Source organism: Saccostrea echinata, unplaced genomic scaffold (assembly GCF_033153115.1).
Source record: "Saccostrea echinata isolate AGI-Se365-2 ecotype Australia unplaced genomic scaffold, CSIRO_AGI_Sech_v1 ptg000029l, whole genome shotgun sequence".
In the NCBI taxonomy this organism is placed as follows: domain Eukaryota; kingdom Metazoa; phylum Mollusca; class Bivalvia; order Ostreida; family Ostreidae; genus Saccostrea; species Saccostrea echinata.
The window spans coordinates 30,471,362-30,490,000 of NW_026889778.1; the positions used below are offsets into that span (position 1 = coordinate 30,471,362).

At 31.5% G+C, this 18,639-nt stretch overlaps 2 protein-coding genes across 3 annotated transcripts in view; one reads left to right on the forward strand and one right to left on the reverse strand.

Annotated features, from left to right (window-relative positions):
• Positions 1-18,639, reverse strand: part of LOC133195821 (actin-related protein 2/3 complex subunit 4) — a 206,564-nt gene that overhangs the window by 175,356 nt on the left and 12,569 nt on the right. The gene's annotated exons all lie outside the window — the stretch shown is intronic.
• The window catches only part of LOC133195809 (ubiquitin carboxyl-terminal hydrolase 15-like), a 427,782-nt gene that overhangs the window by 64,820 nt on the left and 344,323 nt on the right, over positions 1-18,639 (forward strand). For both annotated transcript variants that reach the window (XM_061331759.1, XM_061331760.1), the window contains exon 3: positions 11,961-12,070. In XM_061331759.1, coding sequence (XP_061187743.1) covers positions 11,961-12,070 — 110 coding nt within the window. The remainder of the gene's footprint in view (positions 1-11,960; positions 12,071-18,639) is intronic.

The following is an 18,639-nucleotide window of genomic DNA, read 5'->3' on the forward strand; positions in this document are numbered from 1 at the left end:
TATTGAAATCAGTCATCCTATTTCATTCTTTTTGCATTAATGTGAAATTTTGATTTTAATATTAGTTAATTCTCTTTATAATCATTCAAACACACAATATAGAGATTTAAGATTTAATTTAAAGGGCATTAAATAGTACCTTATTTTACATATATTTTCAAATATTTGTGATACATAGTGAAATAGTAAAGAATTTGAAAATTAATTAACATGCATTAATTTTAATTTTAAAAAAATCTGAATAATTTGAAATATTTATTTAGTAATATTCACATTTTCAGAATTTAAGTATAATTTTAAACTTTTACTATGTTGATTTAAAAATTTTCTCCTACAAAAAAATAAGAGCAGCATGGTTTTGTGTGTGGCAAACATTTCACCGACCCTCCAGATACATTTTCATAGTTTTAACTGGCTTTAAATGAGAATTTTCAAACACTTTTATATTAATCCCCTGTCGAAAAGGATCTGTTTTAGAGGAATTAAGTTTCAAGGTATAAAAAGAACAATCTTCTGCAAAAGTGACATCATGTATGGTTAAATAATCTTTCTGCTTATGAAAATTTGTTGTAAATTCTCCACATCTCAGAAAGCCAAAGAAAGCCATTTTACACATACAACACAACATGAGATCTAACCAGGGTGAAAAAACCCCTTTGTCAAGACAATAGTTTAAGTCACAGGTTATCACAGGAAAACAATCAGTTCAGTTAAAAATAGTTGCTCTTACTATTTGTATAAATTGCAGTTCGCATATAATTTGAAAAGAGTTTTTTAGAATTTATATTTCTGACATTGAAATTTATCATGTTAAATTCTCAAATGACACAGCTTATATATAGTTTTCTAGATACTATTTAAAACAAAAGATGTCACTTAAGTATTGATATATAATTTAAAAAAAAAAAAAAAATAATAAAAAAAAAAAAAACAAACGTTTGAAGTAGCTTCTGCTTTACAAATTCTTTTTTTTTTTTTGGAGTATGTTCACTGTTTTCATCTCACTGTTGCAAAATAAAAGAAAATACTTTCATAAATATACATACACTGCGGATCTTTAATTTTTTTTTTTTAAAGAGGGAAATTTGCAAAATTCCTGTTCGGGGAGATAACTCCCGTTTGTTTATGATACTAATTGATCGATGATTTAACCCTGGTGGGGACAGGTAGGTGATGAATTTCCCGCAGAGGAAACTTGGTTTACCTGTCTCACCTGGCCAAATTGCGTGTTGTGTTTATACCGCGATGGGCGTGGGAAATACAGGATCCGCGTTGCCTGTACTATATATATGAAAAATCTTAAAAATTCTTCTTCCCAGAACAGCAAAGCCATGATTGGTCAAATTTATGTAAAATATCCTCAGGTGGTGTAGATTCAGGTTTGTTCAAATCATGACCCCCAGAGGTAGGTAGGGGCCACAGTGGATGATCAAACTTTAACATAGGAATATATAGGAAAAATCTTTAAAAATCTTCTGAGAAACAGCAAAGCAATGATTGGTAATATTTATATGGAAGCATCCTCAGGTGATGTAGAATCAAGTTTGTCCAAATCATGACCCCCGGGGGTAGGGTGGGGCCACAATGGTGGATCAAAGTTTAACACAGCAGTATACAGAAAAAATCTTAAAAATTCTTCTTCTCAAGAACATCAAAGTCATGATTGTTCATACATCTGAAGGAGGTGTAGATTCAAGTTTGTTCAAATCATGACCCCCGGGGTAGGGTGGGACCAGAATGGTGGATCAAAGTTTAACATAGGGGTATATAGGAAAAATCTTAAAAATTCTTCTTCCCAGAATAGCAAAGCCATGATTGGTGATATTTACATAAAAGCAGGGATTTATTAGCCTATTTTGGGAAACACCATTTTTGGGGAATTGGGAAAAAATTATTGCCTATTTGATGAAATTGGGAAAAATTAAAAATGTTGCTTAAATCATGTATTCAGGTGTAATTCATTTAACATTTCAGCATGAACTCTTATTTGGGCAAGGAAACAGATCCAACTTCAACATACAAGATCAATTATGAATAAAAGACTATTAAAAGTAAAATTGACTTCAATGAGTATATAGCATTTATACAACTTAGGGTAGTACATGTGTGTATGAGATTCCAATTAAGATCATTATAGAATCTGTTTCTGGAGATTATAAACCTCCTGCCAAAAATTATACTAAGTACACATTTTCTCAAAGTCCTCTTTTAATACTTGTATGTATTAATGCATTGAAAATATATTTTTCTATCTGAAATAATGCCTACAGTACTTACCATTCACTCGTAAATCTATTGAATGGGTGGAAATAATTTAATAAATCTATATAATTACACAATATCACCATTTTAAGAAAAACGAAGGAAATTTGGATTAAAAGTTGGCGATGTTTTTACAGTGACTGTAGCTTTCCTAAATTAGTTAAATAGATGTACATTACAGACAAACTGTCTATTTTACTTTGTGTTTTTCCAAGATAATTAATTAAAATATGTGAATGTAGGCATATATATATCTGGATTAATGGGATTAGATACAGTTCAATATACACAGCTCAAGTTTTTTTTATCTGTGCACTTATGATGACAATTCTTGATCGAAATTTTCAAATATTTTAGAGTAAATAACGAAAGTATAGAAAGACGTCAGTCTAGATGACAAGACCATGGCAAGAAATGTACAGCGTTTCTTTAAAAAAAAAAAAGAAAACTTGGATGAACACGCATGCACGGACTAAGCATTTTTTAAAAAAAAGATTAAACTGGGCTTTATGTGTAAATTTCAGGTATAAAAAACATATTTTACCTGCAGGTTTCGGTGAATAAAGCAAATGAAATGGGAAAATGCTTTTAATAAAAATTAATTCTGACATATATCCAGATTTGTTTTTTTATTACATGTATTAAACTTAAAATTCCATGGGAAAATGTGGCGATCAAACTTTTTGACAGTATGTTATATTGGCGATAACATCTTGGGTTGGTCAGGAGAGTGTAAACCAACACATTATATTATTTTTTATATACATCTTCTATTCATTTGTTCATGTGCTGAGAGGCGTTTACAATTTAACATGTCCGCTTTCAAATTGACAATTTAATTCGTTTTTGTTTTTTTTAAATTTGTTGTTATTGTTGTTGCTAAATCTGTAATTATTTCTCCCTAAAACTATTACTTACATGAATAAAAAAAATGATTTTAAGGGCTTGATTTTGGAAAATGGCACAGAATCCTAAACATTTTTCAATGTGTTTTGGTTTCCGAGAACGTTCATAGAGACAAGTCTAGAATAGGGTAGATAAAAGCTACAGAAATAAACGATAAAGTATTTAATTCACTTTTAATTATTAAAATTTGTACACAAAAATATTACGATGCTGCATTTAATATGAAAAAAAAAGTCAAGCACAACCCAATCATGCATAGCGAATAAGGAATCGCCCCACACTCTGTCGAGTTGTTTTGAAGTCATAACTAGTTTTGAGTAGTTTCCTTATATTAACAGATATAAGTCCAGATGCATGGTACTTATAATAATAATATTTTGAATCTCTAGGGTTATTTCGGTCCTTCTTTAATGGGAACTGCATCTAAAGAAATAAAAGAAAATGACTTATGGTTTTTGGTCATTGCAAGATTTGGAATGCTTTCGGGGCATGGCTTGCATAATAATTTCAAACATTATTCATGAACGGTATGGTTCACTTTATGCACAGTATGATACGCTTCTTGCGCCGAACGATTCCTTTCGTCTCTGAGGTGTAAGTAGCACGTTTTAGGGTCTGTAGCAAAAGTTGTAATTGTATACAGTATGTTTACACTGTGGTGATCTAAGTTATTGTCACTGGTAAAAAAAGTCATGGATATAGTTGTTTTATACTTTATCAAAGTGAACAAAGAATCACAGAGAGCAAGGGAGACTTATTGTAATTAGTGACAAGTGGTAAATAGCCATATTGTATACCCAAGTCTGTGTGTACTGAATTGTTGCACTAGGCAAGTGACAAAAACATATATGTATATATTGAATACCTTACTCAACAGGCAAGTGTCCATTGTATTTGACAATGTATGTTTTGCATACATTATCATCCCTGTAAGGCTTTGGAAAACAAAGTATGATCTCAAGGAGATCACTTGGGTCTAGCATGTTACAATAAGCAAGGGTATTTTTACCAGATTTTTGAAATTCTTTGGCAACATTGCTTCATCTTTCAGTTAATTTTGTTTTATACTTCTATGGATCCTTCACAGTGTTGTATAATACTCAGGTGACCATTAAGGCCCTTGGGCCTCTTTTTATTTAAGAAGTAGTTGTCAAATAAGTTCATCTGAGCTACTTTATTAAGTTTAAAATATATTATTTCGGATTTTCTATGCAAGATAACAGCAGCAGAGTTGATCAAAAGTACTTGATTACAAGACAGACTTCAAATAGCATGGCTCAAGCACTTTTATCTCCCTTTACTTATGATGTCAGTAAGACCCAGTTGCTGTTCAAAGCTGTGCAGTGTACCTACATGCAGTTTATATATGTTATTTTTACCTAAGTTCCAGTGTTTGGTTCTGAAATTTTTCACATGTGTGCATGGACCTCTTGTTTTGTTTTATTGCAGAAGGGTGAATTAAAAATAAATGACACCAGACTGAAATTTTTTGGAAAAATTTAACTACTTATAACATATTTTTCACTTATATCGTATCATATATTGCATTGAAGAAAGAAAATATCATTACACCTTAAAAGACTTTCTAGAATACATAATCACAAGAAATGATAGTTTTTTTATGCTTCAAAATGGTAAAAGGGGTATAAATGATTAAATCTAAACCTTGATTGAGTATCTTCTCTTGTATATGTGACAAAAAAATTGGCTCTTTGATTGTTATTTTACATTATTTTTTCAATTCTGGTTTGAAAAGTTTTAATATGAAAAAAATATGAATCAATAAAATTCCCCAAAATTCACTTTTTGAGGCGCATCGCTATCAGCGATGTAGCCTCATTGCTGTTGACCCCCAATTCTTTCTTTCGATTACTGCAGCGACAAAGGACTCCACAATATTGATTCTAAATATGCTATTGAAAATAGTGCAAATGTATATTGACGAGTTGGTGATATTCATTGTCTATTTTTAAATATCAAATAACATAAACTCTCACATATTCCGAGTTATATGTTGTTTATACGTTGAAAGCAAGAAAGAAAACAAAAATGAAACAAATGAAAGAGAGAGAGAGAGAAAAAAAAAACAACTACAAACAAACATGCGCTACGCGGAATAAGATCTATTTGCATCACAACAACTTGTACTATAAATTATTAGGCCTTGTAAGACGACATTGCTTGTAGGAATATCTGGGAAAAATATACAATAATTTTATTTTATAAAACAGCACTAACAATAGGAACAAGATGGTTGTTTTTTTATAGAAATAGAAGGGATATTATTATTTTTTCACTTCGATGAAACGAATAGTTAGATGTCCAACTATAAATAAATGTTTGCAACAAGCGCCACCTTTCGGGGAAAAAATTCCACGAGGGTGACATGAAATGGTGAAATGATCGTTTTTTTGGTGAAATGTCGGTTGATATGATTAAATGACTGATAAAAACATGCAGTGGCTGTGGATTTCAATTAGTAGAATTACCAATACCTTATAACATAGACGTTTTGAGTTCAATCCTTACCGCCAAGGTTTTATAGAGCCAATTTTATCGAAAATATCGGAGGAAATCGGCCGCCATTGACGGGTTTCATAATATACGGTATACCGCGCCCGATTGTCTTTTTTTTTCTTTTTAATTTTTTTTAGTCCCGTATTATTTATTTGAACATTTCGTGTATCCCACTGTGCTTTAGGTATTATGCCATTTTGATAAAGAAAACTAGTCTATGACAAAGTATTGATATTTTAAAAAGTGCACATAATGAAGAAACTAATTAAAAAAAAAATCAGATATGATATTATATAGAATTATTCAATAATCATTCCTTTCTAAATTCTCATTCATTATTTCATCTTCCTACTATGATAATAATGAAAGAATAAAAATAAAAAATATATAATTAAAATCAATTATGAATTAATTTAAATATCAATGTATTATAATTGATATCTTTAATAAAAAAAAAAAAATGTTTGTTTGATCTCTCCCGACCAACTGGCTAAAAATGCCAAGACTCAAAACATTTTTTAACCTCAAAGAAACGATATTTAAATTTTTATTTTCATTCCTGATTTTCCCTCAACATGTAACTTGAATTTTTCTGAGAATTTCTTTTTTTTTTTGAGTTTTCTATCTTCAGTGTGATGCGCCTCTCAGGCCTTCAGGCCTTTGATTTTGTTTGTTTAGGTCAATTCTTTAAATCTGAGCTAAAAAAGAATTTTAATATACGAGTTCTCTTACAAAAAATACTAGATTTTGAAGTGACCCTATGTTACATTATTGTGTTGCACTCCTGACATCTGATATGTAATTTTTTTTAACATTGTTTTAAAAATTATAACACACAATAACCCATTCTTATGTTGTAAATCAATTTGTCTTTTGATATTTTTCATCGTTTACGGCAGGTTTTTCATACTTTGAAGACCTTAAAACATGATTATTTGCACAGTGTAATATATATAAATTGTATTTAAAAATATAATATGTGAAATGATGAAAACTATTCCCTGAATTGACTGTAAAATTTCTGTAATTTGTTGATAGACATACCGTACTTGGCCGAATGTAATACGCATTGGTGTAAAATACGCACCCCCCTTTTTGAGCCTGAAACTGGGGGAAAAAACGCAGTTCGGTTGTATTATACGCAGCAGAAAATTTTACCAAGTGGTGTTCTGAACTTTTGAAAATCGCGGTAATTTGCTATGAAAATCGGCGTGGGGGAAAAGTGCTGAAAATTTACAGAACACGATATTTTATTCAAATGCATTATTATTTCTTAATCTTGACTTTCCATATCGCGGCAATCTAGAGGAAATTATTTATTTTAACAAAGCATGAGATAATGTTGCATTAAAGTACAGAGTTTATTATTTAATTTTTTTTTAGCATACGGTGATATTGAAATTATACGTCGCCATATTCTAACTATTCTTTGTGGAAATAATTTTATTTCAACAAAGCACAAGATATTGTTGCAAGTTTAACAGTTGTCATATTTATTTTTAGTTTAAAGGCAGAGATTTTAAGCACTGCCTTCAAAAATACCTGGTCTGTGTACCCCTGTCAATCAAGTGCATAAACGTACATCATTGGATGCTATAACTTGATTGGCATTTACTTACTAGTCCCTGTGTATACCCTGTACACCTTGTTTGGCACTCGTGGTGACCTTCAAATTAACTTTTGATCCTTTGATATTTACCACACATGGTATAAACAATAGAGAAGCTGTATTACTATGGAATTTGATGGAGCTTGATAATATATATTTATACACACCTTTAGTATTTGAAATAATTATGATATTCTTTATGAAATTATATATTAAAATTTGGTACAACTTTTTTTCAAAGCTCAACAAATAATTTTAATAATAATATTTTTTAATGGGTGGGGATGCTTTGACACACATTCAATAACAAATTAATAGAATTGAGATTAAACTTTATTTATAACTTTTTATTTCTAATTTAAAATCATCTCAAAATCCCAACACAGGTAAAGTTTGACTTCTTGGGTACTCTACTGTGTATTAAATCACTTCCTGTGTATAGGGATTAGGAGACAAATGACCAAAGGTATACTGCTAGCCCTCAAGGCATTCACACCTGTACAAAATAAGCCCCTCCCTCACCTGGAATTTACCACCCGGTAAAAAATCTCTGCCTTTAAGGTAATCATGTTGAAAATTATGTAAATTTAATAGGGCAAGCGATATTGCAACATCAAAGTATTCATAGACTACGATTTTCCTCTTTTGAACTTGAAATTAATTAATTAAATAAATAGCTGATGTTATAAAAATTAAAATCAAAATTTAACAAGCGTGTAAAGTACAGTTATCAACACACCTCCAAAGCTGTGAAAAACGATGTACAAAGGTGGGATATATGTCTTCATACATCGAGGTAATCTTCGTGGATATCTTATTTTCTACAGAGCACGAGTAAATGTTTCAACATACTTCATATTTCCCTTTTTCACTCTCAATCATTTTAACACGAGGCCGATATAAGATAAAGTAAAATTACATTTAACAAGCGTTTAACTGTTTAATGTGTTGTAATCAACAAACGCTTATATATACGAAAGATCATAAACCAACCCCCGATTTTTAACAAAGAAAATAATCAAAGCCATTAATAAGGGCAGTAAATAATCAGTGCTCTAACTGTAAAAACAATTCTTTGGAGTCGGTAAACAATTGAATTGCCTGGAGGGGTGTTGAGGGGTAATTATCAAGTGACAAGCGCACGTGTTCACAACATTGGCTTCCATTTATTGGGACGTATAGAGGGGTGTTTATGTTTAAATGAATTTTCACTGAGTTATTTAAAACCTAAAATAAAATTTTATTTTATTGTATTTCAATAAAAAATGACATTACTTTTTTGACCGAGTGTCTGACTGATTAGGTACATGTGTACTATGATTTCGGAAGCACGTACGTGGCAAAGGAATGTGTGAACATCTATAAATAACATTGTTAATGGTGGCCTACACGGAGACGATGAACATGCAGCTCAAATTAATTTTAACTTGTTTTTACATTTAATTTTAACTATCAAAGGTTATAATATAACATTTTTAACAAGCCCACATTCCAACAGTAATTTTCCGAAGTTTTAAATACGGTGATAAACAGCAAGAAATTGCATAAGTCTCTAGGTAATACTACGGTATGTGTGTATGATAGCCATGTTTCACATGAAAGAAAAACCTATCAAAATCCCATTGTGGTATAAAAATAGGCACCCCTTTCTCACAGAAAATTATTTTGGAAAAAAAGTGTGTATTATATTCAGCCAAATACGGTAGTGTTTTGAACATCAAATAGTATCAAACATTTTTTTTTCAACATATTTTTTAGTAAAGATAGTTAAAAAGCATTGGTAATTATAAAGCAGTTTTGTTGAACTCCAGTGACTACAGTAAAATTTAAAATTAAAACCATAGAATACAAAAATTCATAAAGTGTTGGCAACATGAAGTCGTAATGAAATTGTGCAATATTTATAGTCCAATACTTCATAATTGAAACAGATGAAAGTATTTACAATACACATTTTATCTGGAAGAATTATTCCCTATTTATGACAAAAACTAGCTTAAATGTATATTTAGAAATTATATATATATATATTATTGCATCTTTTCCTTTAGAGGACAAACATAGTAACCCACCAGAAAAATTCTACTCATCATTTTTTTCTTCATTTTTAGCTCACCTCAACGAAGTTGGGGGAGCTTATGTAATACCCTCGGCGTCGGTGTTAGCGGTGGTTTTTGGAGCAGTTTTCTTTTCAAGTACTTCTATGGCCTATATTAGTCAGAGATGCATGGAGGATGCTTCTAGTGTGTTTCATTGTACCAGTCAAGGTTTCAGATGCTGCAATTTCAGCTAAAGAATAAATAGGTTATTGTTTTTGGAGCAGGTTCAAGTTTTTGGAGCAGGTCTCATTTCTAAGTAACTATAAGCCCTATATTGACCAAACTTGCATGGATGATACATCTAAGGATGCACACTACTGAATTTGCTTCGGATGCTGGATCTGACCGACATTTTCCGGATGAGTGAGTAGATTAAAGTTTTTGGAGTAGATCTCATTTCCAAGTAACTATAAGCCCTATATAGACCAAACTTGCAAGGATGATACATCTAAGGATGCACACAACTGGACTTGCTTCAGATGCTTGATCTGAGCTATATTTTCTGGATGAGTGACCTGGTTAAAGTTTTTGGAGTAGATCTCATTTCCAAGTAACTATAAGCCCTATATAGACCAAACTTGCAAGGATGATACATCTAAGGATGCACACAACTGGACTTGCTTCAGATGCTGGATCTGAGCTATATTTTCTGGATGAGTGACCTGGTTAAAGTTTTTGGAGCAGATGTCATTTCCAAGTATCTATAAACCCTATATTGACCAAACTTGCATGGACGATACCTCTAAGGATTCACACTACTGGACTTGCTTGGATGAGTGAGTAGGTTAAAGTTTTTGGAGCAGATGTCATTTCCAAGTATCTATAAACCCTATATTGACCAAACTTGCATGGATGATACCTCTAAGGATTCACACTACTGGACTTGCTTCGGATGCTGGATCTGACCTACATTTTCTTGATGAGTGACCAGGTTTAAGTTTTTGGAGCAGATGTCATTTCCAAGTAACTATAAGGCCTATCTGAAGCAAACTTGCATGGATGATGCATCTAAGGATGCACACTACTGGACTTGCTTCAGATGCTGGATCTGACCTACATTTTCCGGATGAGTAACCAGGTTAAAGTTTTTGGAGCAGATCTCATTTCCAAGTAACTATAAGGCTTATCTGAGCCAAACTTGCATGGATGATGCATCAAGGGAGGAACAATCTCAAACTTGCTTCGGATGCTGGATTTGACTTACATTTTCTGGATGAGTGACTAGTTTTAAGTTTTCAGATAAGTCTATTCCCAAGTTACTGCAAGCCCTATCAGACCAAAATTGCATAAATGTTGCATCTAGGGATGTACACTCCAAGATTATTAGTTCAGTGAGGGACTTTGCCTTACTTAAAGACAACATTCATTGAGGTAAGCTCTGTAATCTCTGATTACCTATGTTTACTCTTATTGGATGATTTATAATTCTTACATATTTGTTGCACTCCTGACCAAAAGCATTTGGGCCTTTAAAGTAGAATTGTGAAGTGAAAATTACATAAGAACTTGTTCTGTTATTTCAGTGAAGTTGAGGAGGAATAACTTGAATTTTATGACAATTTTTTAGTGTGTTTATTTTTAACATTCATTAAAAAAATCACAAAAAAGATAAAAACATGAATTGATAAAATTGAAAATGGAAGGATTTTAATAATAAAACTGTCAATAATTTAGTATTAAATTATACAAAAAGATACATTATTAATTAATGAATACTTCTAAGCATGAATGGAAGTGTTTTTGTCACACAACTTGAATCTTTAAAAAAAATGTGTTGCACTCCTGACCATAAATATATAGATCTAAAGCACAGACAGACCCTGTAATTGATAAATCTATTTGGTGAAAATGTTCTTTGTGCCTTTATTTCCAAAATAAAAATCAGAAAATCATTTATTGATAATAGTTTTTTCATGCTTTGGGGTAAAACATCAAAATGTTGCACACCTGACATTATTGGGTATGCACATATACTTGACTCGATCTCATTAATTCTGCTTATAATTTATATAATATTTTTTAGTTTTAAAATGTATATCAGTTATTGTTTTACACTTCAAAAAATCTTTTGTGTCTTAATTTTCTTTCAGAATTTTACAATAGATGTTTTTTTGGCAACACTACATTTTTTCTGTTGCACTCCAGACATGGTATAACTGTTTTTTAAACATGAGCCATGACCACAACTTTATTATACAAAAGTTACTACAGTCCACATTTAAAGCTCAATACTTTTAATATTAATTATCAAGAAAGTCTTTATTTTTTACATAAAGTCTCATTATTTATTTCACAGATCTCAAAAAAATATTGAAATTTCAAAATGTCACAAAAAGGTGTTGCACTTCTGACAATTTTAGCATCATTTTTGGGCATAACTTTTTTAGCAATGAGATGTTTGGCAGGTATTTAGACACTATCTAAAGACATATGCTGAGGCATAGAAATCTATTTTCATTGCCTGTATTTTTAGTGTGGATTGATAAATATGTGTTTGGTCATTTTTTTGAATTCACCCAGAACTGAAGATAAACAAGAAGTAAAACACAATTTATGTTTTATTGCAGAAGACACACAAGAATTAAAAGACCATTTAATTGATGAACTTGATTATATTTTACTACCTAAAGAAGGCTGGGAGAAAATCATCCAGTGGTATGGACTAACTCAGGGCCAGGTATTAGACTTATATTTCACTACACTTTATTCATCTATACTGATCTATTCATTGACACATGTTGGACATTAATTTTGAACATTTTAATTAATGATATATTGATTTATGAAATACCATAAACAGAAATAAAACAAAACAATACAGTTTCATTGCCCCCCAAACAGCCTCATGGAAATGAGGACAGTATAGCCACTAACCAAAGAGTCAGGGGTCTTACATAATTTATAATTTTATGTATTTTAATATTACAAGAATTACATTTCTATTTTATACTTCAGTTTTCTATATCATTCATTCTAATATTTAATTGATACAAAGATGCCATATATTTCAAAGTTTAGCAGATGGCTTGTAAGTTGTATATATGTCTAGTACATTGTTATTCTAGTCTTTGAAGTCAATTAAGTTAATCCCCTGTGCAATTATCTTTTGGTACCCTGAAGTCAGTATAGTTGTCACAGTAATTAACACTTTACCTGTCCACATCACTCTCTTGTAAAGATGTCAAACAATCCTGCATGAGTAAATCAAATAACCACTTAATTCACCCTAAGGCAAAGATTATATTTTTATCAGAGAACAGAGATAATCTCAGTAGTAGTAGTAGTTTGGCATCAGAGTAGTTCAGAAGTAAGAGAGTAAGGAGGACTAGAGCAGGTAGCTAGCAGACCTAGTTTGAAGATATGTATATATAATGAACATATATCCTTAATAAAGACTGGAAAAGGATTTATCTTATATGTCTTAATCCTTGACAATTCCATGTCAAGGACAGTAACCATGTCTAATGGTTACTGAGTGACCGAGTGTTGAGGCCAGATGTGCACCTGCATGCAGTAGGGTGCACTACCTATTCCAGGTGGACCCCTACACTCCCCTGTCGGCGGTCACAACAGCCTTAATATGCAGAACAGGCCACAAGTATTCCCAAAAAAACATGGTGCCCTGTGGATGGAAAGTCTGTGTTATTGCACCAACTCCCCAAATTATTGGCATCTTTAAGTTAACTCCAGCATCAATGAGTCTTAATTCGAGTGTGCATGACTTTGCACAGCTTTTGATAATATCATGCAGTTGTATGTGTGACATTACGCCTTTCCTAGGTATTGTGGTTTTAATTATACCCCCCACAAACGAAGTTTAGAGGGGGTATATTGGAATCAGCATGTCCGTCCGTCTGTCTGTAGACGAGATTTTGTCCGGACCATTTCTTGGAAACTGTTGCAAGGATTTGTCTGAAAATTTGTACACTTATTCGCCATATGAAGGTGTGCACCTGGTATTTTCATCATGATTGGATTATTTTTTTTGCATTTTAAAGGTGTTTTTTTTTTTCATTTTTATTATGTGGTTTTGTTCAGATCTGTTCCCAGAGACTATTGCATAGATTTGTATGAAAATTCGTACACTTATTATTTACCATATGAAGATGTGCACCTGGTATTTTCAACATTATTTGATAATTTTTCTGCATTTTACAGGTTTTTTTTTTCATTTTTATTGACTTAGTCATTTCGGTTTCATGTCTAAGGATTGAGACATAGAATCTAGAACATCTGTACAAAAATGTGAACCACAGCTTAAAACTACTCATTAGAACTTAAAAAAATCACAAAATATTAAAAACAGTTTTTACATTACACAGCAGATAGTGTAAATCTATTTGTCCCTTTGGAGTAATGAGTGGACATGCATCCAGTTAAAGATTAATTAATGAGTTCAGTGTGGGAAGCTGCTAGGGCATCTCTGATCAAGCAGGTCTTATCTATATCTCCTGAGAATTGGGAAGAAAGAAATAAAGATTTCTGTTGTCTAAGCCTCTTAATTGTAATTTATGTCTGTCAAAATACATACTGGTAGTTACTGAAACCGGCCTTTTATTTTTAAAATGAGTTTGATAGGTATTAAGATCAATTTGACTTTGTATAATTAATTATGATTTTTTTTTCAACAATCAATTTGCAGAATGTCATGTCTCACAAAGATGACAGATAGTTGCAAACTATTTTTTCAATGTAATAAAAAACACTGTAATTATTAGTATTGATGTTTTATTAGGCTGCACCTTAAGGTACTCCGATCCTCAGGTTCTGAAATTCAGCTTTTAAGTAATTGAAATTGCTCACAAAAATATCTCTGATTTCACATAGTAACGTGAATTTACCCATGGAATTTCTTCAAAGTTCATCATTATAGTTAATCATATCATATAGGGAAAATTATGAAATCTTAAACATATTTTCAAGAAATGCGAATAAAAACACCAGCTATGCATTTTCTAATTGAAAATTGATCAACAAATATAATTTAGGATAGGAAAATATAGGTATCCAGGCATTTGGAGAAAATTGCATCTTTTTTATGCTTATACAGTATTTTAATTCTTCTTTTTACTTCAATCGTCATATAATACATAGTGTAAAAAGCTTGTGCTATCATTGCTAGACATCAAATATCACATCTAATTTCATATTATACTAATAAGCAATCGTATCTAATGCTAGACTAAAGGAAATTCGATTTCTCTAAAAATGAATTTATTTTTTTTTTCTTTTATGGGATACAGATGTCAACTTTTTACAATATCGTTTCTAAGACTTCAAAGAACCTTGAAACATATTAAGATGCATAAAATGAAAATTGTTGCACGAAAAGATCTTAATTTCAAGCTTCATTTTGAGACTTTTTAAATAAAATAATGAATTTAAGAGTTATCCTTCCTGGCTGAGGATTGGATATCCTTAATTTCATTCATTAAAAAAAAATATAATGAGTAATTAAATTTTCACTCTAAATGTTTAAGCAAATTGTGAACACCTCTCACATCTAGAAAACATTAGTGATTTGGTACCTTCTCTGAAAAACCCAGCGGGGGGTATTTGTCCCTTTTGGACAGTTCTAGTTCAAATTAACATTATTTAATTGTAACTTGTATGGGTCTGAAAGTGTGTACAATAATTCAGGAAAAAATCCTGCTGAAATGGCTGTAACGACGTCACTGTTTTCCGATTTTGTTAGCATTGCACGACACTGAAGAATGACATTGTGACTCGCTTGTGTTTTCAAGATGTTCATTTTACTAAAAAACTTTTGACGGAACATAAAAAGAAACATACTAGCAATCTAAATATTGTTATTTTTAACCAAAATAATTCATCTGCCCCAAGAATTCATGCCACCATCTACGGATATATATATTATACCACAAAATGGCAATTTTAGAGGTATTGGGCATTGAAAAAAATAAACTTTGTAACAATTCCTAAACCACTGATTTTGCACCATTGCAGTGTAAAATCAATTACAAAAATTAATTAAATGTTGGTAATAATAAAAAGTTGTTTTGTCAGTTTAGAATAACAGAAGTCAGAAAATGATTTTTTTCTTTTAATATGTGTATTTAATGTAAATGCAGGTATTTGAAAGGAAACAATGTATTTATTAATTAAAGCTGTTACATTATGTACTCAAAGTTTACATTATTCTATGTCCTAAAGGAGGAAACAATCACGGCATTAAAATTTTAGAAAATATTCAAAGCTATATACTGTACTGGAAAGTACAGTTAAAACTGCCATAGCAACCCACTGTATTAAGCGACTCACTGTCATATGTGACCGTAAAAATTTCTCCCAACGCTTTTTCCTACATATACCTGTATTAAACGACCACCTGTCCAACGCGACTTGCGACCATGATTTTCCTGACCATTTTTTGTAATTTCAGGCAATTTTACCTGGATCTAACAACTATATAATTTCTGATTCTTACTTTCGATTTCGGTCGAGCATGCTACGTTTTTTGGTTCATAACATCTACAGACACGCATTTATTTCATTTAATAATTATATAATGCGAGTTTTATGAATAAAACAACATTTCAAAATAAATATTTTTACTTACATTTTGATATTTATTGAAATCTTATTTAAAATCTAATACATAAACATTCACATTTTTTTCTCTCCAGTAATCGAGTGCCATTTTGAAAATAGATGTTTGAGGTCGATCCTGATATCATTTCGTGCTATAAGGGCCAAATGGATATTCAGCTGATTAACTTTTAATTAACAAGTAACTAAATCTTAGATGTTTATTTAAGTGAATTGTGTCACCAACGGGGTATGTAAACACATGCTAGCTATCACCCATACCAGGTGATAATTGAAGTGATTGGAGTACCTGGTGACAAACAGGCAATTAGACATGGTAGATCAGTAATGAAAAAAAACATTAATTAGGTTAAATAAATTTTTAGTCATAAACATAATTTAATTTGTTACCAAGTGCATAAAAAAAATCATGATACAGTTTTAATTCTCAGTAATGTGCAAAACATATGAAGTTATATATAGGCTATCATAAATAAAAAACTATTATTAGAAAAAAAAAAATCTTTGCAGCTTTTTTATACTGTATGAAAAAATTTCAAGCAATTTTATTCCTCAACAGGACCTATAATGTAAAAGCATTTAGAGTTGAGCAATTCCTATTAAAAAGCAGAAATAGACAGAATATGTTATAAAATACATTCTTCATACACATGTAATATTTTCTGCATTGTATATTTGAACACTGTGGAAAATAAGCAACCTGTATTAAGAGACCACCTGTCATATGTGACCTTTTTTCCTTTCTCTGTTGGAAGGTCTCTTAATACAGGTTTGACTGTAATTATTTTTTAACTGTAAAGGCTGCTAAGTTAAAATTTAATTAATTTTATTTAAAGTCCAGGCTTTTTGATATCATTGACAGCTGCTTTTTCAATAAAAATGGAACTCGTAAATATACTTACCTTGTCATTCGTCATTTGCAAAATTATTTTGTTAAAAAACATTCTGATTGTACACTCAAGTACTCTGAAGTTGACATTAAAAAGATGCTTGAGTTTCTGATTGACAATATCTATGTGTTTTTTGGAGACCAGGTCTTCCAACAATCTATTGGAATTTCTGTGGGTACCAATTGTGCCCTGTTATTAGCAGACCTTTTTTTTGTATTCATATGAAGCAGAATTTGTCCAAAATCTTGTACGTGAAAAGAAGAAAACACTTGCTGTGGCCTTCAACTCGACATTTAGATATATCGACGACGTATTGTCAATTAACAATGGCTATTTTCATTCTCATGTCGATACGATATATCCTGGTGAACTTGATATAAAAGATACCACAGAGTCTGACACATCTGTTTCATATTTGGATGTTTTACTTGAAAAAGACGTTAATGTTAATCTAACAACCAAGCTTTATGATAAACGTGATGACTTTAACTTTTCAATCGTCAACTTCCCTTACTTATGCAGCAATATACCTTCATCACCTGCATACGGGGTATATATCTCTCAGTTGATTCGATATGCAAGAGCATGCTCTACGTATGTACAATTTCTAAAACGAGGTAAATTATTGACAAATAAGTTGATGAAACAAGAATATCAGCTGTCTTGTTTAAAGTCATCATTTCGTAAGTTCTATGGTCGATACAATGACCTTGTCAGCAAATACAATTTATCATTGAGTCAAATGCTGACTGACTTTTTTCATACTAATTGTTAGGCCATTATTTACACACTGAATTGTCGATGGATTTTTCCGTTATTTCCCGATCATGACAAGGAGCACATGGCCGGTGTGACCGGTCGGCAGGGGATGCTCACTCCTCCATGGCACCTGATCCCACCTCTGATGTTTGGAGGTCCGTGTTTGCTCTGCTCCTATTTTGTATTGTATAATGGACTTTTGAGCTTGAATACTGTTCGTTATCTCCATATATTTCATTTATAAAAGGGTTGGGGCAAATGTGGGTATCCTTATAAAAAGTGAAATTATTTGGGCTTTTAACATTAATATTTCTTCACTTAGGGCAGTAATCTTAGTTTAAGAGTTGTTGAAAAATGTGCTTTATAAATTAAATTAATTCATTACAGTGTGTATCGTTTTCGATCCTCTAATAAAACTAAAGTCCAAATAACTGCGTCTCACTTACATTCTCAATGACTGTGAAGTGTAGGACAGCGCCGTGAGAATTCCATTGGCATTGAAAGCAAGTTTTTATACCCCCTGCAAACGAAGATCCATATGCCGTTATAGGGGTATAAGTGCTACACAACATTGAAGATACCGCACCAAAGCTGTGAAATTCATGATGACTGTTACAGTACCCGCATTGTTATTCTTTACAATTCTATTGTGTTCTATCGTGCATATATCCTGTTGCATCGTGCTTGTATCCTGTCGTATCCTATCATATTGTGTTTTATGTTTATCAGGTTTTGCGTTTTCTATTGTGTTTTCCATATATCAGGTTTTGCGTTTATTGTGAAGATCGTTTATCAGGTTCTATCGTGAATCGTGTTTTGCGTTTATCATGTGCATTCGGAAACCCTTGCTTTTTATCTTTACCTTGAGAAGAAACACCCAAGATATCCCAAAGTCATTTTTCGTTTTGTTATTTTATTTACGATTCATATAATTGTTGTACAGAGAGAGAGAAATAAATAACTTATCTGATTCTCTGGTATATAATTTTAAGAAAATAAATAAATAAATTACTAAATAAATAAATAA